Here is a 25,000-nt window from a genome sequence, read left to right on the forward strand (position 1 = left end):
GAACGGTCGAAAACCTCCCTCCCTCCCCCTTTCCCCCCCCTTCCCCCCACTGTCTATTCTTCCTTCGTCACCTTCTCTTCCCCACTTTCCAGCTCTCTCCTCTCCTCTCTCTCTGTTGCCCTTCTCTCCCCCTCCCTCCCTTCCTCCTCCTTCTCTCCCTTCCTCCTCCCTTCCCTTACTGCTTTCCCTGCTACTCTCTCCTTTACCTCTTCAGCAGGTTCGCTGCGGGGCAAGCTGCGGGAGTCTCAGGCTGACGGCGTAGACTTTTGCATGTACGATGAGAGGAGAAGAGGAGAGATGAGAGCGGAGCAGCAGATCATCCTGATCTTGGAACTGACAGGACCACTGCTGGGCCGACGTCATGCTCGCAGAACAGAGTGAGCGGGAAGGAGGGAGGGAGAGCTGCGGTGAATGTAAACCTTGCAGGTGAAAACAAGCAGAATTGTGGGAGATGGAGTCAAGATAGTGAGTTCACTCCCTTTTTCTCTGCTTCTCTTTTCCTCCTCCTCCTTCTTATTCCATCGCAGCCATTCGCCTTCGAGCCTCAAGAGTGCTATTCGCCGTTAAAAAGCCCAGAGAGGTCCTCCTTCTCTCCCCCCCCCCCCCGCCCCCCCCCCCCCCCTCCTCTTCCTCTCTCTTCCTCGTCCTCCTCCTTCCGATCTCACCATCTTCTCAGGAGGTGACTTCAGCTCGTAAACTTCTTAATGATCTCCACCTCCTCCTGCATGCAGCGGTCGAACAGCTCAGGGGACGCTCCTCCTGCGCCTACCGAGGAAGAAGTTCCTCCTCCTTCGCCTTGAGAGCTCGTCCGATCTGCTTCCTCGCAGATGAGGGGAGCTCCTTGTGCAGCAGCCAGAGCTTGCGTGCCGCATCGTTGTCTACTCCCTCCTCCTTCCCGTCCTTGAACGAGAAAGGTTTGTATCCAGATGTTGTGGGGTCTGGGCTGGCAGTGAACCAGTGTACTGCTCCTCCACTCTTTCCTCCTCCTCCCTGTTGAAGGACAGAAATTTGGCTCCCCACCGACTCGAAGCCTCCTTGCATGCATATTCCCGACCTCACGTCTCGGAGACACTTGGCCATGCTAGGAACGTCCACACGAAGTCCCTCCTCCTCCTTGCACATCTTCTCCAGCCACTCCTTCCCTGCTGCTTCCCTTCCTTCCGGCTCCAGGTCATCAGCCACCAGACCTCCTCTCCCTCCTCCCAGCATGACAACCTTCCAGTCGAACTCTACAGCTCCATCCCACCACCCCTCGGCCTTGGCAGTCTCTAGCAGCTTCGAGTGCGTCAGGTCAGGGCGGCGAATGCTCACTCCATTGGAAATGTTTCTCCTCCTCCCCTTGCCCACCCTCTCCGCTGCCCACCAGCTCCGCCCTCCCGTCTCCATCACCCACGCCTCCTCTGCGTCTGCGAAGATGAAGGAGTTCTCGTAGCACCAGTCTCCGTCCTCCTCGCACGGCCCTCCCTGCCCGTGAGCCTCCAGCAGCGCCGCCGCAACCTCAACAGCCTCGCGTGCTCCTGCCGCTCGCTCGAGCACCAGTCGAACGAGGTCCATCCCGAGCAGCCGCTTCCCGCCATCGTCGCAGGAGGAAGCTTCTCTTGTCGTTACCGCCTCGTTCCCTGCGCACAGTCCCATCTCGTTGGCTCCCATCTCAGCTCCCCACAGCCATGCCGGTCGGCTGAGAATGACAGCAAAAGTCTTTCTTGCCTGAGGGATCTCAATGTACTGGCAGCGAACCTTGCTGCCCTCTGCATGCTCCTGAGAGTTGAAGCGAACGACCTCGTGCACTTCCGTGCATGGCCTGTCGCTGTTCTTGCTGAAGATAGTTGCTCCTTCTGCTCCGACGATGACGAAGGAGTCGCAAGACTGAGGAGGACGAGTGTGCATGTTGGTATCTAGGATTCTGCTGGCAGGGTTACTTCTCTTTGAAAACTTTGAGGGGCGGGGCAGAGCAGGGGGGTAGGAATTCAGAAGACCGTCCACAATCAAGAAGCAAGGAAAGAAAAGAAAACTCCAAAACAATCTTGATCGCATCCTATCAGTCACAAAAGTTCAGGAGATTCAGGGCGACTGCTTCATCGAATTGAAGAGCCTACAAACGCATACAACAACTTGTGTTATCACTCTAAAACATTGGTAAAAGAATTGAAATCGGTAGAAACAAGAAACAACATCAACGTGTTCAAAAAATCTTAATCTTTACTCCTTTGACTCCCCCTCCCTCCCTCCCTCCCTCCCTCCCTCCCTCTCCCTCCCCCTCCCCTCCTCCCTCCCTCCTCTCTCTCTCTCTCTCTCCCTTTTCCTTCGACGTTTCCTCTATGCAGGGATCGGACCTTCCACTTCATCTTTCAAAAAGTCACTGATAATTTGAAAATATAAAGTCAATTTTGATGCCAGAATACCAAATCTGATCGGGGAAGTTGTAAGAGTAAGCAGGAAGATGACCAACAGGCGCATCATCATTCAAGGCTGACTGACCCTATAGCCTTCAGTCACCTGGCACCCGGCGATCCCGGCGGGCCCGAGCCTCCAACTCCGATGATCATCGATCGGGCCTCGCCGGCACTGAGGCTACTAACACAGCCGAGTCACATAGCCGCTCGGAGTGGAGCGCCGCCAGGCCGTGGCATCGGAGCTTAGGTGACGGTCATCGAGTGACAGGCTTGAAGGCAGAGAGCGCGTAAACGGCTGACAGCGATACAATCTTATGCAAGATACTTGTAGACAGAGGGGCTATCCCGGTCCCTCTCTAGGTACTCTCTCTCTATCAGCGACTCGATCCTCTTCTTGAGGTCAGGAGGAGTCACTGGGAACTTGAGGATCTTGAACAGCTCTGAGATCAGCAGTGTGTGCGAGAGCGACTTTCTCGCCTTCATCACCCTCACTATAGCTGCGTCCACCTGGTACTGGCGGTCCTGGAAGACACTCTCGGTAGTCTTGTCGTTCTCTTCCTGAGTTTCCTTGAGCTGGATGGAGTTCACTTTGATTCTCAGCTGCTTGCTCTCGAACTTGGAGTTGAAAGTGAAACTGTCCCCGTCCTCCACGTCCCGACCCTTGGGCGACTGCGAGGAAGCATGAGGAAGGGAGAGCAATGAAGGGGATGGGACGGGACAAGAGGGAACTTCAACAACACAACGACTAGCAGGACCGCTGCTCACCTTGTTGAGGATTTTGATTTTCGCGCATGCCAATGACTGCAGGGTCACCCGAAGCTCCTTGTCGTCCATCCCCACCGCCTACATCGAGACGTTAAGACAAGAGGAGCAAGCAGCAAGCTGCTGGAGGCCTACCCCAGCTATCTCCGAGAAGCTCAACTCGTCCGAACCGTTGAACAGCAGCAAGACCGCGGCTTGATACAACGAGACCAACAGCTCTTTCCTGCCTGCAGCATTCGGCCGGAACGTTGCCTGCAATATCATCAGGTCTACATCGCCGTGCTAGCAACCAGGCTTGACCTTCAACGAGCAGTGAGCCAGCGAGTTCTGCCACGTGAGCCTTCGCCCTTGATGCTTTGAAAGATAGAATTTCTCAAAGGCTTCTTGGTGATCGAGGATCTCCTTCGGCTGCTCTAGATGTCAGACACACAACAAACGAACAAGGAGGAGCGCTCGTGCACCAAGTTCAGTGGAGCAGGAGGATACGCGGGCCAATATCCGGTTGTCAAGACATGAACAGACAACTCGCTAGTGACCTAAACAAGAAATGAGAAACAAGTGGGATGAAGTTCACAATGCCCAGTGTCAAAGCTCACTTTGTCGCTCAGATCCTTTCTTACGCTCGAGTTCGAATAGGCTGTCATGATGTCCTTTGACAACTCCATGTCCTGGTCGTGTTATCAGCGAGAACCAGCAGATCAAAATCCAGTTTACCTTGAACATCCCCTCTAGCTTGTTTGTGAATGATGATCCACATTCTTGCTTTAATTTTGAAATGATTGCCTTCTCAGCATCTATTGAAGCGCTCTTGTTCAAAAGCAATCTCTTTGCGAGATCTTTCTTGAAGAATGCCTCAAAGACATCTTTCCCCTGCAGATATCTGTTGCAGATCGCAATCAATTTCAAGCGAAGAAGAGAATCGGCAAAAAGAAATCACCGAAATAGGATCAAAACACGCTCGAGAATGAGCTCGGACTCCTGTTCTGAGATTCCCTTGCCTCCAGACCGCAACTGTTGAAAGGTTTGAGAATTGCACAAGAATGTATACTTGAATCAACCTGTTGATCTACAAACTTCGCTATCAGCTCTGCAGGTTTGTTCTGTCTTGCATTTATCAAAGTCTCAAAAGCATCTTTCAAGGCATGGCCTAGAAACGAAATTAGATGTCAAGCCGTTGATCTTACATCGGCAGAAAAAAGACATACTGAGTTCATCGTTGGAAGCGAAAGCTTGTTCCAGCAGTTCATCTAATCGAGCTTTGAAATCCAATAGGTCTTGAACCATCTCTAAGCCTCTTTCGTCATTCATCACAATTTCTACTCCAGTCTTCTTAATGTAAGCTGAGAAGGCTTGCTGAAAGGACGTCAGGTTGTGTTCAGCCCATCTATCAAGATTCTTACTCGGATGTTTGAAAGTCCATTTACACGCAAAAGTAAATTGTACAAGCGCTGAAGATCCTTGATTCTGATTGGACGCATGTCAGTGCCAACATTTCATCCTTTCCACAAGAGATGCACCGATGTTGTGTCATTAAGATTTCAAAACCTTTGTCTACAATGGTCTGTGCATGTGCCTGTGTCATGTGTCAACAGAAGGCAAGCGATTCACAACCATCTAAAATCAAGACTTGCCTCTAACAATTGTGCGTCCAGTTTTGAGATTAGCGGTTTTTTGGTTTGAATATCAAGATAATGACCAATCCTATCATGTTCCTGAAGAGCAAGTGAACATCTTGGATGAAATGCATTTGAATTTCACCTCCTCGATTCTACGTTCAACAAACAGCAAATAATTTGGGATATCAAGATCCTGTAACTTGTCACTTCCCTCCTGTCACACATACGTCAGTATTACATAAGTACGGGCTGGCCATGCGCACCTGTCGATAAAACGACTCTGTATCGGCAAGAAATGCAGTTTCGAAGCTTGAATATAATTGTAATTGAGCCAGCATTCTTAACAGATTTCGGAGTAGTGACCGATTCACCTGTACATGAATTAGACCACTGCCGATACTGACTGCAAATATCATACCATGTCACCAGATCTCTCCTGCAATATCAAACTTAGCATGCCAGAGACTATCTTGTTCTGAACTTCAGGTGCTGAATTCAAATGCTTTCTAAAAGACTGCATTCATATAAGGTCACAATTCTGTGACACTTTTTCCTCAAATTCTACCTGTAACCCCATTGCCCAAAGCGAGCAAACATTGCTTGATTGTATAACATAAGTTCTATCCTGTCGTTAAAATCAGGAACATTGTCAAGGTCAGACGGATAGCAACACCGACCAGGTACAAAAATATTGATCTAATAAGGGACATTTGATTGCAATGTTTTTGCCAGCAAGCTTCGACCGTCTCCAGGAAGATAGTAGCATCATCTGGTTGACCGACCTGAAGACCGAATGACCCTCACTTTCATCCAGGCTTCATCACAAATGCATACCAGCGATTCTATCTCGGACTTGATGTGCTCTTCACAATCATTTTGTAAACGGGAATAAAGATTTGGGCCCAATTTGTGTATACATAAATCTTCAACGGCCTGACGCAAATATCAGAGCAAGGAAACATATAGTTAGGAAAGTCAGTTACCTTGTACAATTCTTCAAAACTTTGCTCGACAGGTTGCTCACGATGGACTGCGTGCACAGACATCTTAAGCTTCTTCCAAGTATCCTCTTCAAAGGTTTCTGGCAACTTGGGTTTTTCTGCGGTGGATTGGTCAACCAGAGAACACAGCTTGCACGTCGCAACACAAACCTTTCTTGAGGGAAATAATCATTTTCTTAGGATGAGCCCTGTTCTCACCAATCTGAGGCCTAGTGGACGGAAGGTTTCGACCGGAAGCACTGATGCCATCTTTATCCGTCTCCATCTTCTCTGAGCTGCTCACTGAGCTGTTCAAAGGCTCTTGCTCGTTTGTCAACGTCCGAAGACGCTTCTTCGCTGGTTCACCAACCGGCTTGTTCCACTTATCTTTGTCAGTGACTTGAGCACGAGATGCTCTTTGCATTCAAACAGAAACAGAGACAGATGCAGGCACAATCAGCGCCCCGCTATCTACTCCTTGCAATTTCGGGAGGCAAAGAACTGGCAAGTGGATCCGAGGAGATCGCTCAGCAAAAGAACGCCACAGCAGATCCTTTGCAACTTGACTGACAGGTCCAACAAGTCTTTCAATACCTCCCTGTAAGTAATTCACAGAAGGAAAAGGAGAATGAAGTCAGATTGAAGCCATTACGGCCACAAGCAGATCAACAAATGTACCTTCGACGCGCTTCATCTCTCGGACATTATGAGGTGGTCAGATCCCTGCATTCCCAGCTGAACGAAAATCAGACAATCCAGCAGATAATCAACCATGCATTTCAGAAATGCCGCATCGAACAGGAATCACTACGAGGAATAAACTGGAATATGTGCTTAGATACAATTTTCCCACCGACAGAATCTTGTATCACGATGAGCTAATATTCAACATGTTCACGCTTGCCCTTCGTGCACATGAGAATGCATATGTATCTGAAATCACTCTACCATCTGCAAAATCGCATATAGTATGAAAGCATGTCATTTCTAAGTGATCAACGCCACATGCCCACTTTGAGATACGGCAATTCCATGAAATCTTCCCTATCGGTCATTCACGCAATTCGAAGTATCTACGATCATTACATTCCAAGAATATTACAACACATCTACAGAGTACGCTGTCACTTTTCCTGACAATCTCTGGCTCCTTCCTCTCCCATTGCTGCTGCTGACAAGCTTGAAAACTTCAAAGTTACCACTTCAACCAACTGGCATCCTTATCCAACCTTGTTAATACATCCCTCCCTGACTTTCATCAACAGCACCACAACTATCATATCCAACTTTCCTTCTTTCATGATTCTTCTCCGCGGCTCCATTTCGCTCCCTGCATCTTATCCGCCTGCTCTTCTCGCCATCACGAGCCGCCGCCGCCAAAACTTTCACTCAATGCCGCTACCCTACCCATCTACTGTAGCGGTTTGCAAGTTCAACCACCCCTGGATCTACTCACTACCCCCAAAAACTGGAATAAACCCCACTATTTCAAATTTATTTCGTGGTACTAGAGGGGGTACTTTCATGACCCCACCCTTAATCAAAGTATATCCCTACCCCCGGACATGAATCTACCACCCTACCCATGGTGTGCAATGTTTGGGTTGACGGAGGTCGGGCAAACAATAATTATTGCAGTGGGGTGGGTAGTTCTGAAGGGGGTGGGGGTAGGAGATCTTTGTTGACGAATCCACTATAGGGTGGGGGTTTTGAAAGGGTACTTTGGGAAAATCATGGTAGGGGTCAGCACAAGAGGGTGGGGTAGTCGTGGAGAGGATGAGGAGGGTGGGGGTGGTACCTTTCCCGCGCTTTTGGTTATTATGGAGTTCGAGCCGATCCCAACGAGCGGATGGAGAGGAGGGAGGGAGGAGGGAGGGAGGAGGGAGGGAGGAAAGAAGATGAATGGAGGGAATGAATCGATGTCTCCTTTTTCATCGCCCTCTCTCTCCCCTTCTGATTCATCTGGACCTCCTTCTCCTTCCCTTCCACCCCTTCCTCAACCGCCTACCTCCCTGAGTGCGAACAGCGACCAGTCTCGTCAACAAGGCTCATTGTGTGTGCTTGAGCGACCAGAAACTACATCTACAGTCGATCTTGATGCGGACTATTTCAAACAAATGTCTCTAGGTCAAGACAATCACGTGGAGCAACAGTGTTATATGAGGGATTCGTCGCATGGAAGGGAGAAGGACGTGGAGGATCAGGTGTCGGCGCCACAAAGCCAAAGCTCTCTGTCGCGGCCATCCTGGAATAGCACAGCAATATTGCAGAAGAAGATGATAGAACAAGTGGCAAGAGAAGCAGACAAGAAAAACATCGAAAAAGAAGTGGCGAGAGAAATGAAGCGAATCAGCAAGCATGAGCGATCTGTTAAAGAACAACAGGCCAACACTTTGAAAGGAAACATAGGCATCTCATCAACTGGCTTGGCTGGAGAAAACCATTTTTCAGGGCTCACTGCTATCGATGACCACAAACCATCTCAGGTACTTCGACCGAAGGTGGTCAGGAAGCAAGTGGATCCTAAATGGGAATCCAACCTGGAGCTTTGCCCTGACATATCCCTGTTCAAGAACGATACTCCGTATAAGCAAAACAAAGGATGTGCGCTTCCTAAAGTGAGTGCCGACGTAAAGATGACGCGTCTTCCGTTCAGCTGCAGCCCTGTGTACCTTGACAGCTGTCTACGGGAGGACTTCTCTTGGAAGGAGATGTTTGAAGCTGATACGTCTGCGTTACGATAGATCTCACACGATGTTTGAGAACATCTTGTTGATGAGTGCAGAACGTTTGTAGATTTAGATTACTTATTTCAGTCTAGCTTGAATGAAGGAAGAATTTCGAGAATTTGGTTTTAAATGCGCTTTTAGAAACGAATTTACATGATGAAAGGGTTTGAACGTTGCGTTGCATACCGACTAGAATAAGCAAACACAAATCGTGATGATAGTAAGGAAGTTCTGATGAAGACATCTCCGCAAGGTTGATAAAAAATGATGATCCAGTTGATATCTAGTTCTCCCACAGTTCAACCGCGCCGAATCAATAAAAATATACAGATCCCGAGCATCATGCAGGAAGATCCAGCTTACACGGCCATTTCTTGCCATCCTTCTTTGACCAGGATTCATTCCCCGTGGACAGGCCACCACTGGAAGCAACAGATGGAGTGAAGCTGTCTCGAGCACTGTCTGCCTTCGGGTCGATTTGTTTGGCAGATGAAAGGGAGGACCGAGACGTCCTGTCTGTGGTTCTTCCTCTCCCCTCGTCCTCATTCAAAAGGGCCGCCCTCTCGAGGTCGACATTCTGCACGTTGCAAGTCAACACAAACTTGCAGCACAAGAAACATCAAGGCTTAAGCTCTCACCTCTTCTGGAACATTTGCCAGTTCAAACAACATCTCAGAGGCAAACTTGGACAACGGGAGGGAACATACCAACTTGATCAAGATAGAGAGGACAATCCCAACTGAAAAGACGAAGGGGCCGAACGCCCATATCGAGTGACGCCCCTGGCCACTCTTCAAAGCATCATCTTGAAGACTGTCAGATGTTGCTTTCCCACTTTGAGATTCCGTGCTTTCAACAGCAGATAATTTGTTCGATGAAGAATGCAGAACTCCACCTTTGACCGACTTCTTCGCCTTGGCTTGCAACGTTGTCCCTCCCGCCACCATCTTCATGCGATTCGCGACTGATGGAACAACTACTTCATGTTGCTTCCCTGCAATCCACTGGGTCCAACTCCATCGATGGGGCGGTAATAGCCCTTTCCAGTTTATCGATAATATCTCCTTCCCGGCTGAACGACCTATCATAAGGACAGGCAGAGTTAGACACATTCCCAATAGCACGACAGTGGCCCGCATCTCTTTGCTCTTGATCCCCAAAGGAAAAACATTTTGCCCTGTTCCATGGCCCCTTCCCGTGTCCCTGGTATTCGAGCTTTGCGTATGCTCAATTTTAGTAGGTTCGACTGCATGAACACTTCCATATCCGACAATCGTCGGTGCGAATGGATGAGGCGAAGGAGCAAAGACGGCATGACAATGAGATTTCACTCCTGATGCACAGCCTCCTCCTCCTCCTCCTCCTCCTCCTCCTCCTCCTCCTCGCATTCCTGGCTCGCTCTCTTTCATGGCATGAAAGTAGGAGCCTCCATTGGCAATTGCAATTCCGAAAATAGACACCGATAACGGCATGTAACCGTCCGGGGCTAACCGGGCAGCAGGCCCGGCCACTATCACTATCAATTACTCGAGGATGTCAAGTTGGCACAAAGAAGTTGGTTATAAGAGACCCTACCCCTCCAATCGTGAGATTTTTGTAGGTACAAAGGTGGGTGTCTTCTAGTCAGACGTCACTACCCCTTCCAATTCCATCACCCCACCCCACACTATGAAGTTTTATGACCCTTTCTTCCTAGCAAGATGGGTTGTGCACTACCCTACCCCTGTATCTAAACACGTTTCGGCCTAATAAAAGTCACCCATTTGGCAATGGGTACCACCCGTCGGACCACCCACCACCTGACCAAAAATCCGATGACCCACCCCACATAAATGTGACGTTTTCATACATTTTTATGACAAAATAAGGGGTACAACATTTCGCATACTACCCCTGGTGAGTAGAAATATCGACTTACTACCCTACCCCCCATGAGCAATAATAATGCTAGGCTACCTACCCGTACACCACCTCTTGAAGAAATGGACGATGTCACATGGACAAGAGGCGAAGAGGAAATGGTTCAGGAGGGGAGGGAGGTGTAGAGATATATGAGCATGTGAGGAAACGAAGGAACCTTGTGAGAGGACAAGATGTGCATACATTCAGGCATGTAGACTAGGATGCAGGTTCAACATTGTGCCTGTGAGCATGGACAGCAGGAACTTCACAAGAAGGATAGGAATGGCACAGGTGGGTGAGAAGGAGACAGGGAGACAGGGAGACAGGGAGATTGAAGAGGCAGATCTGAACAGCTGCCACCTTTCAACTCTCACATCAAAACCAATCTTGTTTAAGAAGCCAATATGAGGAGAAGTCGCATACTATGAATTGTAGATTGTGACAAGACCTTTCAAGTGTTTGTCGGCGTTCCTTGTGCTTCGCGTCATTTTTTTTTGACATTTGTAAACAGGCGTTGTATTGAGATTGGTTTCTTGCTCCTCATGTTTGTGGTGGAACAGTGTTAGATCCATGTGCACTTGCGTCAACACAAAGCTACTGAATCAGCATCTCAGCCTGCGCAGAAGAAGCGTCGCACGTTATTCTCTTTGTCTTCATTCGTTCGTTATGTTCCTGTCATCGGCACATCCTGCCAGTTCCAGTCCGCAGAGCCATCAAACATGCACCGAAGCTGTGAACTCAGACTTAGGTAATTCCAAACTTTCCAACGATAACAAGTTTGCTTTCTTGGCATGGCCCAACCAACTCTTTCAACCGAGGACAAACAAGGGCTCGACGGCCTTCTCCCCGCAGATGCGGACATCCAAGGCACATGAAGGGAGAGCGTGCACGAGACAGCATCAGCAAGCTTCCAGGACCCTCATGAGCGGAGCGGCACACGACGATTGGGGGTCTGCGTCGGGGCACAGGTTCTTGTTTCTGCGCCATGGGAAAACCAACTACAATGCTGAAGGGAGGATACAAGGATCCACAGATTTCTCTAGGTTGACGGAGGAAGGAGAAGCGCAAGCAAGCTCTGTAGGAAGGATCCTGTCTGATATCCCCATAGACTCTGTCTTTGTCTCCCCGTTGACAAGAGCTCGGATGACGCTAGAACTGGCAGCAGCGGGGTCAGGAAGAAATCTCTCGGACTCTGCGATGGTTCTGGACGACTTGCGCGAAGTCGATCTGCATGAGTGGGAAGGGATGCTGAAGAAGGTGAGTTCGTGCTGAGAGTTGTCGGCATGGTGAACATGTCTGGAGCAGGAGATCAAGGAGATGTACCCCGATATCTACTCCCTGTGGCGAGGTGAGAACCCACGAGAGTTCAAGTTAGACTCGGGCAAGTATCCCATCAGAGATCTCTGGAAACGAGCCGGGAAGGTGTGGGAAGTCCTGAGGCGAGATGCTGCCAACGGCAAGACGAGTTTGATCGTAGCACACAATGGCATCAATCAGGTCAAGATCGCAATGCAGATATCTTCTCTCCTCCTCACTCTCCTCACCCCAGGCTCTCCTCTGCACGACCCTGGGTTTGTCAGAAGAATATTTCCGAAAGCTCGAGTTTCCCAACTGCGGAATCGCTGAAGTGATTGTACCGTACGGTGAGTGACCGTCAATTCTTCGTCCAAGAACGTGCTGACTGGCAGTACAGGGCAGAGCAAGGCGAAGCAGTGGCGGTGGCTCTACCCCACTCCATCAGAATGGTCCTACCATGAGATGTACACCACTGATGATGATGCGGAGGAAACAAGCAAGACGTCTGCCTCCATGTGATGTCGACATGTGATGTCGATGTCGACCTTGGATAGTTCTTGCATCGTCACACAACAAGTATTGTTCATGTGTAGTGATGATAATGTTTGTGGTGTGCATGTATCATTCTGATTGAGTCTTCTTCATTTCTTCTCAGCTCAAAGTGTTCTCATAAAATTGTACAAAGCTTTCAATCGCTAACATTGGTCAATCTCGTCCGAGCTACAACAGACTGTTGGCACGCGACTCGACTTGATTCTCCAACCCTTCGATCAGATGCTCGACTGTCCCAAGATGCCTGGCAAGAAGCGCTGCTTCTCGTCTCAACCGATTGAAATTCATCATGCACATGTTGAGGGTTGATGACTTGTCTTTCAGCTCTCTGTTCTTCCTCACCATCTCATCCCTGAGTTGGCCTATCCTACCTTTCACTCTCTTTGCCTCTTCCATCGGCGCCTTCATTGCCTTCTCGTGCGCCTCTGCATGCTTCGCAGATTTCCTGGCCTGATCTTCCATTGCAATGATTGCAGCATGGCAATACTCGCTTTCAGATCCTGACAAGTCAGCCTCGAGCTTGTTGTTTCGCAATCGATCTGCATGCAACCTTGCATCCTTCTCAGCTTCCAAGAACAGGGAACGGGAAGCCTCGTGGCTCATTACTGCTGAGTTCTGTCTTTCATGCTCAGCTATCAGCGCTACCATTTGCTTGCTGTCTTGCATGAAACTTGCTGTGTATTCGTTGCTCTCGTTGCGCAAATTCCTGCATCTTTGTTCCAGTTTCTTGAGCCTGTTGTACTTCTCCGAGTTCCCGGCCCTCAGTTCTATTTCAAACCGTCGCAACCGCGGCAAGAAGGTAACTCGAATCCTCTCCAAGAGCTGAGAGACGCCTTTTAACACCTTCTCCTCAACCACTGCCTCCAATACTTTTGTAGGAGAAGCCTGCCTTGCAACAAGCATGAAATCTTCCAGTGAATATCGCCAGTCTATCGCATTCAAGGCCTTCAAGAACATGTCGTCCTGCTGCATCAATTCCACGTCTTGTGTTAAATTTGAAATCAACGACAACAATCTCGTTAAGGATCGTGGGTCGCTGGTTTGCGGTCTATCCTCTGAGAGTTCTTCCCATTCTAGAAGGTCGCATTGGGATCTTTGAACCTGTTCTCGCTCCTAACACAAAGGTCAGACCATCAGATGCAAATCACTAGATGCAAATCATTACCTGCAGAAGCTCTATCATCTTGTTTTCTGATTTAATCTTCGCTCTCAGAATGTTTACTTCTTTGAGAGCCCTTTGCCTGTGAGCATCTGAAAAGGTAGACTGCTGGTTGCCACCCGTGTAATGCGCCAGGATTCGCTCCCATGTTCGCAGATTGTGATTGGAGATCGAGATGTTCTCACTTTTCCTGATGATTTGTTGATTCACTACATCATTCACAGATTTGCAGAAAGAGATCTTGTTGAGAGATTGATTGGTCGACATCTCAATCAACTGAATGTATGAATGGCGGGATTGGATTGCAATTGTTTCCATGTCATGTAAGAAGGCTGCATATTTGGATATCAAGAACGCTTGTCGTCTTCTTGATCTTGACTTAGCAAGAAATCTATGCAAATATTTCTGTATCTTGCTCGAACCTGAAAACGCCTCTCTTGTCTCACCCACGTTGACTTGTTTTCTATTATCATATGACGCAAGATCCTCCGTGCACTTGCTGCTGTCGAGACATGGTACTTCCCCCTGGTCGCTTGCTTGTTCGTCACGAGGCCTCCATCCTGCTTCAACCTCACAGGCCGTAGGAAACCATAAGGAGACGATCAAAGCCAGCGTCAAGAGACACGTCTGATTGATGTTCATGTCTCCCACTGATCAAGCATCTAGTCGCATCCTTGATAGATCTGTGCTTCTACTCAATCTCCCTGGAAGGAAACGAATCATTGTAATCGTACACGCTCATTCTATGCCCCCATCGAACTACAAGAAGCTGCGCCGAGCTTCCTGTTACAGCGTCGTCTCTGACTCGCTCAGTGGCGATTCGTAGCTTGAATGCTTGCAATGACCTCAATCAACTCAGGGCTACGAAATGAGGGGAGATGGTTTGTAGAGAGAGGTGGAGAAAGGAAGTTTTGGAGACGGAGGAAATGAAACAACCTGTCTGCCCAGGGGAAGGAGGAGAGGGGAGGGAGAGGGAGAAAAGGAGATAAGAAGAGATGAGATGAGAAGAGAAGAGAAGCAAGTAGCCTGAGAGGAAAGGAGGGCTACAAGGTCAGAAGAAGGGAGCAGGAGGGGAGAACGAGAGGGGAGGGGAGGGGAAAGGAGCAACGGCAGGGCGGCTAGTCTGCATCACTGAAAGAGCTCATCTCTTTAACTGATCCCTTTTAGCTGCCTTGGGTCTAAATAAGCAACATTTCAGTTAAATTTAATGAACTTCTAACTTAAGTTACTACTGGTGTACGGGGCCGGGTCCGGCGAGAAGTTAGCTCCGCAGGCGGCTCCGAGTCGGCCCGGACGGCGACGGGGTGCCGCCTCAGTCTGACCGGACTCCGCCGGGGAGCCTCGGGCTCGGGAGGCTCGGACTCGGGAGGCTCGGAGGCGCGGGCCGCCGGGGCCGCCCGGCCGGGCCGCGAAAACTTGCCCCCCGGCGGCGCCAGTCACGAGTGTGACGATCGGCGTCGGGCCCCGGCTGGGGCGCTCGGACTCTGACTACCGTGATCGGACCGGCCGGCAGGCTTCCCGGCAGGCTTCGGTCAGGGACTCGGGGGCCACTTGGCTCCGACTCGTGACCCCGAACAGTGTCTCATCGACTGGTGAAGGTCATCGAGAATTTATTGCTTCTTCATGAACCGCTTGACTCTCTTGTATCGATTTGACTGCTCAAGCAAGATGAGTGCGCGGCAGCGGGGAGTTTCAACGAGCGTAGGATCGTTGTCCATGAGTCCTACCTGCATGAACTCACGGCGCTTCTCCTCGTCCGCCTCCATCTGCTGCTGTTGCCATTCCTCGAGCTTCTCTTGATTCCAGAGTTGCAACTCAAGGAACTGCAATTGATTCAGAGTGAGAACTTGATCATAATGACGCAACTGGCGACCTCCTGTCTTTCTTCATCCGGCAAGCTCACCCACACATCCTCTCGCATTCTAAGAATCTGTCGAGTGATGTATTCGTGTTCTTGAGCTCCATACTGCACAAGTTTGTGTAGATTGTAAGTTCGAACTCAAACCCTCAACTGTGAAAGAACCTCTTTGCCCAGAATTCTGAACATGAGAATCCAGCGGATATTGAACCATAGAGAATGAAGCTGCAATGTATCATAAGAAGCTACAGAGAACATCAAACGATGAACGACAATATCCAAAGGAAGAACAATGATTCTGACGACGAGGACATCAAAGTATCTGTAACAACAGGAGGTCAGCGATGATCGCATCTTGCCCTTTAGCTCACGTGACTGGTTCACTAAGCTTTATTCCATTCACTGCCGTTCGCTCCAACACTTCCATCTCAGCCTAATTCAATGTCATGTGACGAAACTGAAACACACTCGCCGAACCTTCTTCTCGATCTCTTTGAACTTGGCATGATCCTTGGCTGAAATACTCAAGTTATCTCACCAGCATGGCAGCAATATCAAAGTTCAGACGTTTCTTCAGATTCAAACTTCCCGACCCCAATTCTTGCATTCGATTCTTCACAAAGGCCTAAAGATATATCAGACACAATGGGTCTGACAGCTGTAGATTGCTGGACCTGAGTCTTGCTTTGACTTAGAATCATCTGAATGAGTCTGCTTCGCCTCGAATACGCTATGCTGTATTGGAGGATCGAAAGCAACAACAAAATCCCCAGAATAACTAAACGAACATCCGACTTGGGAGCGTAGTATGCCTTAGCAAAAGGTCACGACCTGCCTCGGTGGAGTTGGGATCAACACCTGATAGTAGTTGCTGTAATGCTCCCACAAATGGCGCTCTGGATGAGCCAGGAAATCATCATAAGCTTTTCTCACATCCTCGTTCTTCAGGACCTGTTCAACTCAAATCAGCACAAAGTCGACAGCCCGTGCACAATGACCTCATACGCACTGCCGATTTCAATGAATCTTTCCTGAGCATTAGGCTCATCGCTCTTATCAGGGTGAAATTGCAGCGAAAGCCTAGCAGAATAGTTTCAGGGAAGGATCCTACAACATTTCTAATCCTGCTCCTTGCCTGCGATATGCCTTCTTTATGTCTGCACTCGTACAGTCTTGCTCCAGCTCCAAAACATCATAACATGATTTCGTCTTGCAGTATATATTCATCCCTTCTGGAAATCGATCCTTGGCCCTGCCATCAACCACCTTGCCATGACAATCAGTTAAGTTGCAACCCAATCGGCAAGAATCAGAGCTCACCTTCACAAGGAACGTGGTGACGACCAAAAGGATCGCAGCTATCCTAACGTGAACCAGCGAAGGCATTGTTGCCGAACCAACTATCTGCTTCCTCGACCTACCCCGATTTGCTCTTTCCTAGAAACATGCGCCCCCCTATCTTCCTCTCTTCTTTCACCTCCTCCTCCTCCTCGCTCGCTTTCTCCACCACGCTCCTTCCTCCTGCAGTGCACACCTTTTGCATCAGTTTTTACTCAAGCAATGTAAAACCAAGTTCCCCTCAGTGCATCCAACGGAAATATAACGTAGAACCGTATGTAACCGTCATACAGGTGGGGAAAGATAGATGCGAACCACAATTGATGGTGGGGTAGTAAAAGTTTGAGATATATAGGGGTGGTTTTATATTCCGTGAGGACGTGGGGGTGATCCAGCGACTTCGAAAGAAGTAGGTGGGGTCAAAAGAGAGAAAGCGGGGAGGAGGGTGCGGGGCATTCATGATAAAGGTGGGGGTGGTCATGGTGGAATTCAGGGGTAATAATGAACTTTTAGGGCAGCTGGTGGGGGTTAGGGGTGAGGGTAGGTGGTATGAAAATGAACACCGGTAGTCTGAGAGAAATTTTTGGTTGAATACCCCCCTGATTCACAGAAAAATACCCGTGATCCATGTACCCACCCCGAAATGAATACTACCCTACCCATCAAACAAATCCTCCTGATTTGTCAGCGCATTCGAAAGTTCGATGTGGGGTTTCCATTATTCAAAATATTTTGAATTGACTTTATTTTATTTGATTTTGAAATACTAATATATTAGTTATCTTGTATACTATATGAAAATAAAGTCAAATAGATGCTCCTCGGTGAAGTTTCTTGGCAAAGGGCACCGCTCTGCGGCACACAAGTACTCTTTGCAAAAGCGCGCGCATGCTAGCAAGGTAAAACATTCATGCATGAGCGTCGAGTTTCATGGGCAGGGAGTGGAGATAAGTCAAGAAGAGTTGAGGGAAAGAGCAAGGAACAATGTTCTCTCCTCGTTATCCTGTGATCTTCTCTTCCTAGATATCGGTTTCTTGTCTTCCCACTCGTTGTCTATCGCCGTGTTTTTGCCTATTTAGACCCTAATCTCGTGTTTATTGCTATCTTTGTCTACCTTTCAGTCGGATTTTCTTAGCGATGTTTACTTCGTTGCTATCATATGTTGGAATCCAACTCTGTCGTGCTGCACTCACCTAGTCTTCATGTCAATGTTGGATTCTTGGTGGGCATTCCTTCATAAAGTGAAAATCAGGATGTTGCCTTATGTTGCCTGGTTCCCTTGCAAACTTCCTGCCCTGAATCTACCATTGAAGGCTTGAAGTCTTTGTTTTGCCAATTTTTACTAGTTTTCATGAACTTTTTGTTCGATCTGATGTAGCATCTTGTGCAGGTGAAGGGTTCGAGGCAACTTAATCTGATTGATCTGCTGTGATTGGTTTCGAATTGAGATGGTCAAAACTCGAGGGTGGAGATTTCTTTCACTTTGTCTTTTGATTGCCCTCGTTGTCTTGTCGAATCATGCAATCGCGGATTCCTTGGATCAGTCCGAGAACCAAGACGAAGGCGATGGAGAGCACGCAGATGGTAGCGAGGCATCCGGCACAAACAATAATCGGAACTTGCAGGATGACGACCATTTGAAAGAGAAAATAAGGGCTGCATTTGACTCCAGCAAATCACCGAGCAATGTACAACCCTCTGCAGGTCTCGTTTTCCGATGCATCGATTGCTCGATTCTGACTAGTGACTAGATGGCACGAATGGGGAATCTCACAATTCTCAACAAGCATCTCCAGGCTCAGGTCATGTAGCACAAGAACAAGCAAGCTCTGGGAACACTGTTTCCGGAGAACAAGCGCAGAAGTCAAGTCACGGTTGATAAATTTCTGAAGAGGGGAATTCCACTTATGCGTTTCCTTGTGTTCAGACACAGTCCCCGAAGGATATGGTCTTTCGGTGCATGAATCCTCATCTATATGTCCAAATCAGCAAATTACAGTGTCTTGGATTGCACCTGCTAGTCGTCATGAGGTATTTCGCGATGGATTTTGATGTTGGCGTCATGAATAATCGTTTCATTAGAATGATTTCTTGGCGATCTTTCCCAAGGGCTCAAACACGTACACCTTAAAACAAGAATTGGGGAGTCCAGGGCAACGAGAGGGCACATTAAAGTTTCATGGAGTGGGCACTACATCCAATCTTCTCTCTCCTGGAAGGTAATGCTTTCACACACCGTTTTTGGGATACTGATGTATTCTTTCTTGGTTGTTCATCGTCGATTCTGCAGCTATGAAGTTCGCTACATAGATTCAGCTACTCAACAATCAAGGCAAACCAAAGACTTTGTTGTTCAAAGCTGTGTGGGAGGAAGTGGTGCTGCTAATTCCGCTCAGTCGACGGGTGCAGCAATCAACACGGCTCAACCCTCTTCATTGGAGAACCCAAACAGAATGTCAATTGCTTCTGGACAGTCTTTCTCACCAAACATGAATTCTCCATCTGCTTTGCGAACCTCAGGGGCTTCGGCGTCGAACCTGCAGGGGAGTGTGGATCGTGCAGCAGTGGACGCTCAGAACCCCTCAGCAAGCAATGTCAACGCAGGGGCAAGCATGCCGCAGGCAGCAGGGACGGCGACGGGAGTGCAAGCGCAGGGAGGGATGCAAGCTCAGGGTCAAGGATCCTCCTCATCGTTGCCAGTCTCCCAGAGCGGGAATGTCCAGGCGGCAAGCACAGTGCAGACCCAGGCAGCAAGCGCAGTACAGACCCAGGCAGCAAGCAACGTCAACGCAGGGGCAAGCATGCCGCAGGCAGCAGGGACGGCGACGGGAGTGCAAGCGCAGGGAGGGATGCAAGCTCAGGGTCAAGGATCCTCCTCATCGTTGCCAGTCTCCCAGAGCGGGAATGTCCAGGCGGCAAGCACAGTGCAGACCCAGGCAGCAAGCGCAGTACAGACCCAGGCAGCAAGCAACGTCAACGCAGGGGCAAGCATGCCGCAGGCAGCAGGGACGGCGACGGGAGTGCAAGCGCAGGGAGGGATGCAAGCTCAGGGTCTCAACGATGGAGTGTCGCGAGCGAGCTCTCTGAATGGTGACCAAGCTCGTGGAGTGAGTAAACGTTTTCTGTTACGTGATTCTTGCTTGGACTTGTTGGATTCTCTATCCCCTTCATCAATGGTGTGTAACTGATTTCCTTTCGTTCAGACCAATGACGAAAATCCCTATGCAATGGAAGGGAAGCACATACATTCAACTCAGCGGTCCCTGAGCAGTGGAGAATACATGCTCTCTGTCCCGTCAAGTGTTGCAGGTATTTAATGTTTGTATTCCAGCTCAGAGGCTTCAACTTATTTTTTTTTTACCAGATCCTTCGAAAGCCAGCAATGTTGGATCAGGTCTGAACCACATGATCTGAATGGTATATGTAACAGATTTGTATAGCAGATAATGCAGCTCAAAAGCAGCAATTGAACCAAATGGGGCAGCTTCCACAGCAGCCTCCACAGCAACAGCAGCTTCTACAGCAGCTTCCACTGGGGCAGCAGGGGCAGCAGGGGCAACAGGGGCAGCAGCAGCTTCTACAGCAGCTTCCACAGCAACAGCAGCTTCCACAGCAACAGCAGCAGGCTCCACAGCAGCAGCAGCAGCAGCAGGCTCCACAGCAGCAGCAGCAGCAGCAGGCTCCACAGCAGCAGCAGCAGCAGGCTCCACAGCAGCAGCAGCAGGCTCCACAGCAGCAGCAGCAGCAGGCTCCACAGCAGCAGCAGCAGGCTCCACAGCAGCAGCAGCAGCAGGCTCCACAGCAGCAGCAGCAGCAGGCTCCACAGCAGCAGCAGCAGGCTCCCGAAGGCCAGAAGCAAGCAGAAGGCCAGCAGCAAGCAGCAGGCCAGCAGCAGGCCGTGCAAGGGCAGCAGCAGCAACAACAACAACAGCAGCAGCAGCAGGCCGTGCAAGGGCAGCAGCAGCAACAACAGCAGGCTCCCGAAGGCCAGAAGCAAGTAGAAGGCCAGAAGCAAGCAGACGGCCAGAAGCAAGCAGAAGGCCAGCAACAGGTCGTGCAGGGTCAGCAGCAGCTTCCACAGCAGCAGCAGCAGCAAGCCACGGCAGGGCAAGGGCAGCAGCAGCAGCAGCAGCAGCAGCAGCAGGCTCCCGAAGCCCAGAAGCAAGCAGATGGCCAGCAGCAGGCCGTGCAAGGGCAGCAGCAGCAGCAGCAGCAGCAACAGCAACAGCAGCAGGCCGTGCAAGGGCAGCAAGTGCAGCAGCAGGCTCCCGAAGGCCAGAAGCAAGTAGAAGTCCAGCAACAGGTCGTGCAGGGTCAGCAGCAGCTTCCACAGCAGCAGGCTGCGCCAGGGCAAGGGCAGCAGGCCACGACAGGGCAAGGGCAGCAGGCCGCGCAAGGGCAAGGGCAGCAGCAGCAGCAGCAGGCTCCCGAAGCCCAGAAGCAAGCAGATGGCCAGAAGCAAGCAGAAGGTCAGAAGCAAGCAGAAGGTCAGAAGCAAGCAGAAAGTCAGAAGCAAGCAGATGGCCAGCAGCAGGCCGTGCAAGCACAGCAGACAAGTGAAAAGCAACAATCAAGCGGCTCAGGTTCTCAAGAAACTTCGAAGAATGGCGACAATTCTCAGCAATCTGTTGAACAATCCACGCAAAAAAAGGTCGACGCTCAAGAACAAGACAAGAAACAATCTACCGATCGTTCTGAATCGGCTGATGCAAAGAACAATCAGCAAAACCAGCAAGATGTGAAGTCTGAAGGTTCAAAGGATAAGGAGGGTGCAAGTGCCAAAGCTCAAGGCGATCAAACTTCAACCAATACAAAGATTGATCCAAATGTAAATCAAGACTCCAAGAAAGGTAATCATCTTGAATTTGCCTATAGTGTTGAAGGGAGCGATAGAGATTGGATTTCTCTTGTTTGTTTGCATCGCCTTATATTTGATAGACAAAGATTTTGACGATGTTGCTTTGTTTTTCCTTGATCAGGCGAAGACGATGCATCGAAAGGGAAATCTGCCGAAAAGGATATCAAGGCTGATCAGCAGAAGAATCAGAGCTCCGCAGAAAAATCGAATGCCAAGGGACCGGATGAGAAGAAAACGCAACTCGGAAGCGGAGACAAGAGCAATAGCGATTCTGTGTCGAAATCGGACAAGCAAGAATCCAAAGACAGCTCAAAAACTGGCTCCTCTGGAGGCTGGTTTGGATGGCTTGGCTCTGGAGGTAGTAAGGACGAATCTGGCACCAAAAAGAGCACTGATAGTGCAGAATCGACCAAGGACGGAACAGAATCGAAGGCGGGTAAGGATGAGGGCAAGACAGAGAAAGTTGGCACAACTGATGGCAAATCTGATAAGCAAGCTGCAAACACTGACGTGCAAGGCAAAAGCAGTGAAGGAAAAGACCAGACAGCCCAAAGTAAGGACTCAATGTCAAGCAAAGATTCGAAGCCAAGTAACGATATAAGTGAGAAATCCGAGGGAGGACCGAAAGCTTCAAATGATCAAGCGATGGCTGCAAAAGATTCCAGCACAAAGTCGAGCGCGGATAAGAAAAATGATGATAGCGAACAGTGGGGAGGAGATCGTAAGCAGGAGAAAAGTGCTTCAGGCTCAAGCACCCAATCGCAGAACGACAAGAGCAGTGTTGTTTCACAAGGGCAAAGCGAATCAAGCAGTAAGTCGGAACAAAACGTTGAGGGAAGCAGAAAGTCGAGTGAAGGTTCGCGCGATGAAATGGGCAAGAGCTCACAATCCTCCAGCTCAGACCGTACAAACTCCAAGTCTTCATCAGGAAGAGATGGCAGCTCGAAAAGCTCCAAACGTGATGAAGATGACGAAGATGCGACTGTCATTAGGAAGAAGATCAATGGAGGCTGGTTCTCGTTGGCAGCAATCGCTGGCAATGGGACTGGAATGATAGTTGGGATCTCTGGCGTCGCTGTCATCATCCTAGCAGTAGGGGCCTTTGTAAGTCTGTTGCTCACCATCCAATCGTTTGACCAGCCTCTCCCACAGGTTGTAAGGAGAAGGCTGAGCGGGTCCAGCAAGGTACAGTCGAGAGGAAACTTTCGGTGGGTCTGACTCGTGCTGTGCTGGCGTCCTGGTGGTTCACAGGGGAGCTACTACTCTATCGAGATGGGGGAAGGGGACCTCGAATCCGGGCAGGGGGTGCTCAATGAGGAGTTCAAATCGTTTGCCAAGGTTTCGAACTCTGTACGTTGATGCTGTTGTAGAGATCAGTTGGAGATTGAAAATGCTTCAAAGGTGGCAGAGGTTGCTGGAAAACAAGGCAGCGATGGCTGGGGGGATGAAGACGGGTGGGATGAGGATTTTGACAACTTCGATTCCAAGGTTCGCTCCATTGTCGAGTATAGTGGGCACTTGCAACTAATGTCGGTGTTGTCGAACAGACTACTTATCCCACTCTGACTGCTCTGGATAAGAATGGAATCAAGGTTGAAATTGTGTTGTCGTTCATTCCTACGTTGATCACTTGTGAAGGTGTTGTTCGACTTCGAGAAATCGGATCCAGGTACGCACAAGAATCTCCAGCGCACTCGTTCTTCAATCTCCACTTCTTCACCTCTCTTCTTCGTACCTCATCTCTTCTCAACTGACTTGCTGGACCCAGACTCTTTCACCACGATCATCATGGCAACCTTCAGGAACTCCCTCCCCCACGACATGACTGAGTTCGCGTGCAAGGTCGCTGTCCCCAAACACTTGCAGGTCTGTACCCCTCCTCGTCTCTTGGCTACTCTGAGGAGCGACGCAGATTACCATGGGTCCGCCGTCGAGCACAATCTTGAGGGGCAACGGAGGGGCCATCACGCAAACCATGAACGTGACCAATGGTCAAAGAGGGTCAAAGCCACTGAAGATGCGCCTTGTGATTCAGTGAGTCACGTTGCCTTACATCGCCCATGTTTCCTTCGCTGTTCTCCCCTTCCCTCCTGTCACGTTCCAGCCTTGCCTCTTGTTCGCTCCTGCTCCGCTCTCCCCTTCTACCCCATACTCTCCCTTCATCTTTGTGAGACTCTTTTTCTCCGCTCACGATGGCATGCAGGTATGTACAAAATGGAGAAAAGCTCCGAGAAAGCGCGGACGTTTCGAATTTTCCAAGGTTTCTTGTATGCGTATGTGGATCAAGAGGTCTGACTCTCTGCCAGTGGTCTGTGAGGTGAATTAGGAAGAGGACATTCGAGCATTTGACATTCCCTGTCTTTCTAACGAAATATAAACGAGCTAAAGCATTAAAGTGCTACGTCTTGTCTCCACGGGCATCAGTCTACTTCCTCCTGTGAAGCTTCCTCTGAAGTTTGGCGATCAATGCGTCTCTTGCTTTTTGCTCGGGGGTGTCTGCCTTGCGTTGCTTGGCATTCAACTCCTTCAGTGCTGCAACCTTGGCACGTCTCTGCATGTACACGTCTCACCTTCTGCCTCGCTTCTCTCCTCTCCTCTCCTCTGGTTCTCTTCAACCCCTTCCCAGCCGCCTTTCCTCCCGCTCCCGCTCCTCTTCCACCTCCCATCATACCTTGAGACGTCTTTCATGACGCTTCTCTGGGAGGAGCGAGAGGGGTCGCGAGTTGGCCGTCCACATCCCAGGAGGAGCCTTCTCCTCCTTAGCGAGCGTCATGCCAGGAACTGCCAGTCTCGTCAGGCGTCAGCCGGCATGGCAGGGGGTGCGCACATGAAAAGCGGAGAATCCTCAGGTAATCCCAAGACGTCCTGCAAGGAGCCGAAGACGCTCAGAGCGGGAGGTGCGCGAGAACTGGAGGAAGAAGATGGGAGGAAGAGACGGGATGAAGAGGACGGGAGGAAGGTTATGCAAGGTACCTGGAAGGATCCGTGAGGTATGCTCTGAGCTTCTCCTTGGTGCTAGCTACGACGGCGCTGGGAGACTTGGACTTGCTCCTGGAGCGAGAACGAGAGAGCGACCCCGACCTGTACAGGGGCAACGAGCAAGATGTCAAGAAGAGTGAAGCAATGAGCAAGATGTCAAGAAGAGTGAAGGAATGAGCAAGATGTCAAGAAGATCAGTGAGCGGAGAACCTTGAAAGCAGCTTGTCTTTCTTCTTGTTGGTCACGTCAGTCTCATGTAGTTTGTGAGCTTCGCGCGAGCCTATTCAAAGGCATCAGCACGAGGGGCAGGGAAGGGGAGTGGAAGAAACCGATCTGAACGAGAGTGTATGGCTCAAGATGGCTCTTGCGACCTGCAATTTCTTGTCAGCACTTGCTCAAGGAGCTCTTGTGCAGTCACGTATGTCTTCCTTGGACCACATCTCGAGATCGTTGGTGTGAAGGTAGCCTGACAAAGGTTCAAAGGCAAGTGGAGCAGCGTTGGTAAGGTTTACCTTTGTATGCATAGGAGCTGAAAGCGGACTGGAAGCAGACAAGAGCAGGGAAATCGTCAGGAATCG

At 49.7% G+C, this 25,000-nt stretch overlaps 9 protein-coding genes across 9 annotated transcripts in view; 3 read left to right on the plus strand and 6 right to left on the minus strand.

Annotated features, from left to right (window-relative positions):
• Positions 1–915: 915 nt before the first annotated feature.
• On the minus strand, positions 916–1,863 carry GUITHDRAFT_53884 (hypothetical protein; the record flags this gene model as incomplete). Its single annotated transcript, XM_005825921.1, has 1 exon — positions 916–1,863. A coding segment is annotated over one exon (948 nt), but the record flags the coding sequence as incomplete, so codon positions are not given.
• Positions 1,864–2,683: 820 nt separating this feature from the next.
• Positions 2,684–6,488, minus strand: GUITHDRAFT_160035 (hypothetical protein). Its single transcript, XM_005825922.1, has 22 exons — positions 6,430–6,488; positions 5,923–6,349; positions 5,755–5,870; positions 5,606–5,704; positions 5,449–5,553; positions 5,337–5,396; positions 5,190–5,285; positions 5,035–5,142; positions 4,914–4,985; positions 4,787–4,867; positions 4,673–4,728; positions 4,556–4,619; positions 4,361–4,508; positions 4,214–4,302; positions 4,093–4,166; positions 3,870–4,035; positions 3,776–3,823; positions 3,617–3,691; positions 3,456–3,563; positions 3,291–3,407; positions 3,159–3,236; positions 2,684–3,062 (listed from the first exon to the last, which is right to left on the minus strand). The coding sequence occupies exons 2-22, from the start codon at positions 6,173–6,175 to the stop codon at positions 2,706–2,708; spliced, it is 2,370 nt and encodes a 789-aa protein (XP_005825979.1). The 5' UTR covers positions 6,176–6,349; positions 6,430–6,488; the 3' UTR covers positions 2,684–2,705.
• Positions 6,489–7,868: 1,380 nt separating this feature from the next.
• On the plus strand, positions 7,869–8,495 carry GUITHDRAFT_114881 (hypothetical protein; the record flags this gene model as incomplete). The annotated part of the gene is made up of 1 exon (XM_005825923.1): positions 7,869–8,495. One exon carries the CDS (start codon positions 7,869–7,871, stop codon positions 8,493–8,495), a length of 627 nt encoding a protein of 208 aa, XP_005825980.1.
• A 325-nt stretch (positions 8,496–8,820) lies between these two features.
• On the minus strand, positions 8,821–9,427 carry GUITHDRAFT_114882 (hypothetical protein; the record flags this gene model as incomplete). The annotated part of the gene is made up of 2 exons (XM_005825924.1): positions 8,821–9,057; positions 9,119–9,427. The coding sequence occupies 2 exons, from the start codon at positions 9,425–9,427 to the stop codon at positions 8,821–8,823; spliced, it is 546 nt and encodes a 181-aa protein (XP_005825981.1).
• Positions 9,428–11,303: 1,876 nt separating this feature from the next.
• GUITHDRAFT_76658 (hypothetical protein) lies at positions 11,304–12,033 on the plus strand (the record flags this gene model as incomplete). The annotated part of the gene is made up of 3 exons (XM_005825925.1): positions 11,304–11,639; positions 11,685–11,879; positions 11,932–12,033. The coding sequence occupies 3 exons, from the start codon at positions 11,304–11,306 to the stop codon at positions 12,031–12,033; spliced, it is 633 nt and encodes a 210-aa protein (XP_005825982.1).
• Positions 12,034–12,301: 268 nt separating this feature from the next.
• On the minus strand, positions 12,302–12,939 carry GUITHDRAFT_154538 (hypothetical protein). Its single transcript, XM_005825926.1, has one exon. The coding sequence runs from the start codon at positions 12,876–12,878 to the stop codon at positions 12,399–12,401; it is 480 nt and encodes a 159-aa protein (XP_005825983.1). The 5' UTR covers positions 12,879–12,939; the 3' UTR covers positions 12,302–12,398.
• A 2,060-nt stretch (positions 12,940–14,999) lies between these two features.
• On the minus strand, positions 15,000–16,633 carry GUITHDRAFT_114885 (hypothetical protein; the record flags this gene model as incomplete). Its single annotated transcript, XM_005825927.1, has 12 exons — positions 15,000–15,044; positions 15,117–15,212; positions 15,263–15,355; positions 15,413–15,569; positions 15,619–15,680; positions 15,725–15,762; positions 15,815–15,872; positions 15,922–16,059; positions 16,106–16,198; positions 16,246–16,327; positions 16,362–16,513; positions 16,568–16,633. The coding sequence occupies 12 exons, from the start codon at positions 16,631–16,633 to the stop codon at positions 15,000–15,002; spliced, it is 1,080 nt and encodes a 359-aa protein (XP_005825984.1).
• Positions 16,634–22,473: 5,840 nt separating this feature from the next.
• Positions 22,474–23,854, plus strand: AP1G3 (Adaptor protein complex 1 subunit gamma 3). The gene is made up of 10 exons (XM_005825928.1): positions 22,474–22,546; positions 22,596–22,628; positions 22,695–22,793; positions 22,845–22,931; positions 22,991–23,035; positions 23,082–23,108; positions 23,208–23,309; positions 23,356–23,477; positions 23,647–23,703; positions 23,750–23,854. The coding sequence occupies exons 3-10, from the start codon at positions 22,716–22,718 to the stop codon at positions 23,757–23,759; spliced, it is 528 nt and encodes a 175-aa protein (XP_005825985.1). The 5' UTR covers positions 22,474–22,546; positions 22,596–22,628; positions 22,695–22,715; the 3' UTR covers positions 23,760–23,854.
• Positions 23,797–25,000, minus strand: part of GUITHDRAFT_154540 (hypothetical protein) — a 1,348-nt gene continuing 144 nt past the window's right edge. Inside the window, exons 2-9 of the mRNA XM_005825929.1 lie at positions 24,935–24,962; positions 24,841–24,888; positions 24,752–24,793; positions 24,633–24,702; positions 24,417–24,524; positions 24,271–24,308; positions 24,115–24,224; positions 23,797–23,994 (exon numbers count right to left, since the gene is read on the minus strand). Coding sequence (XP_005825986.1) covers positions 23,869–23,994; positions 24,115–24,216 — 228 coding nt within the window. The 5' untranslated portion in view covers positions 24,217–24,224; positions 24,271–24,308; positions 24,417–24,524; ... (2 more) ...; positions 24,841–24,888; positions 24,935–24,962 and the 3' untranslated portion in view covers positions 23,797–23,868. The remainder of the gene's footprint in view (positions 23,995–24,114; positions 24,225–24,270; positions 24,309–24,416; positions 24,525–24,632; positions 24,703–24,751; positions 24,794–24,840; positions 24,889–24,934; positions 24,963–25,000) is intronic.

The sequence above is a fragment of the Guillardia theta genome, assembly GCF_000315625.1.
Source record: "Guillardia theta CCMP2712 unplaced genomic scaffold GUITHscaffold_79, whole genome shotgun sequence".
NCBI classification, from domain to species: domain Eukaryota; class Cryptophyceae; order Pyrenomonadales; family Geminigeraceae; genus Guillardia; species Guillardia theta.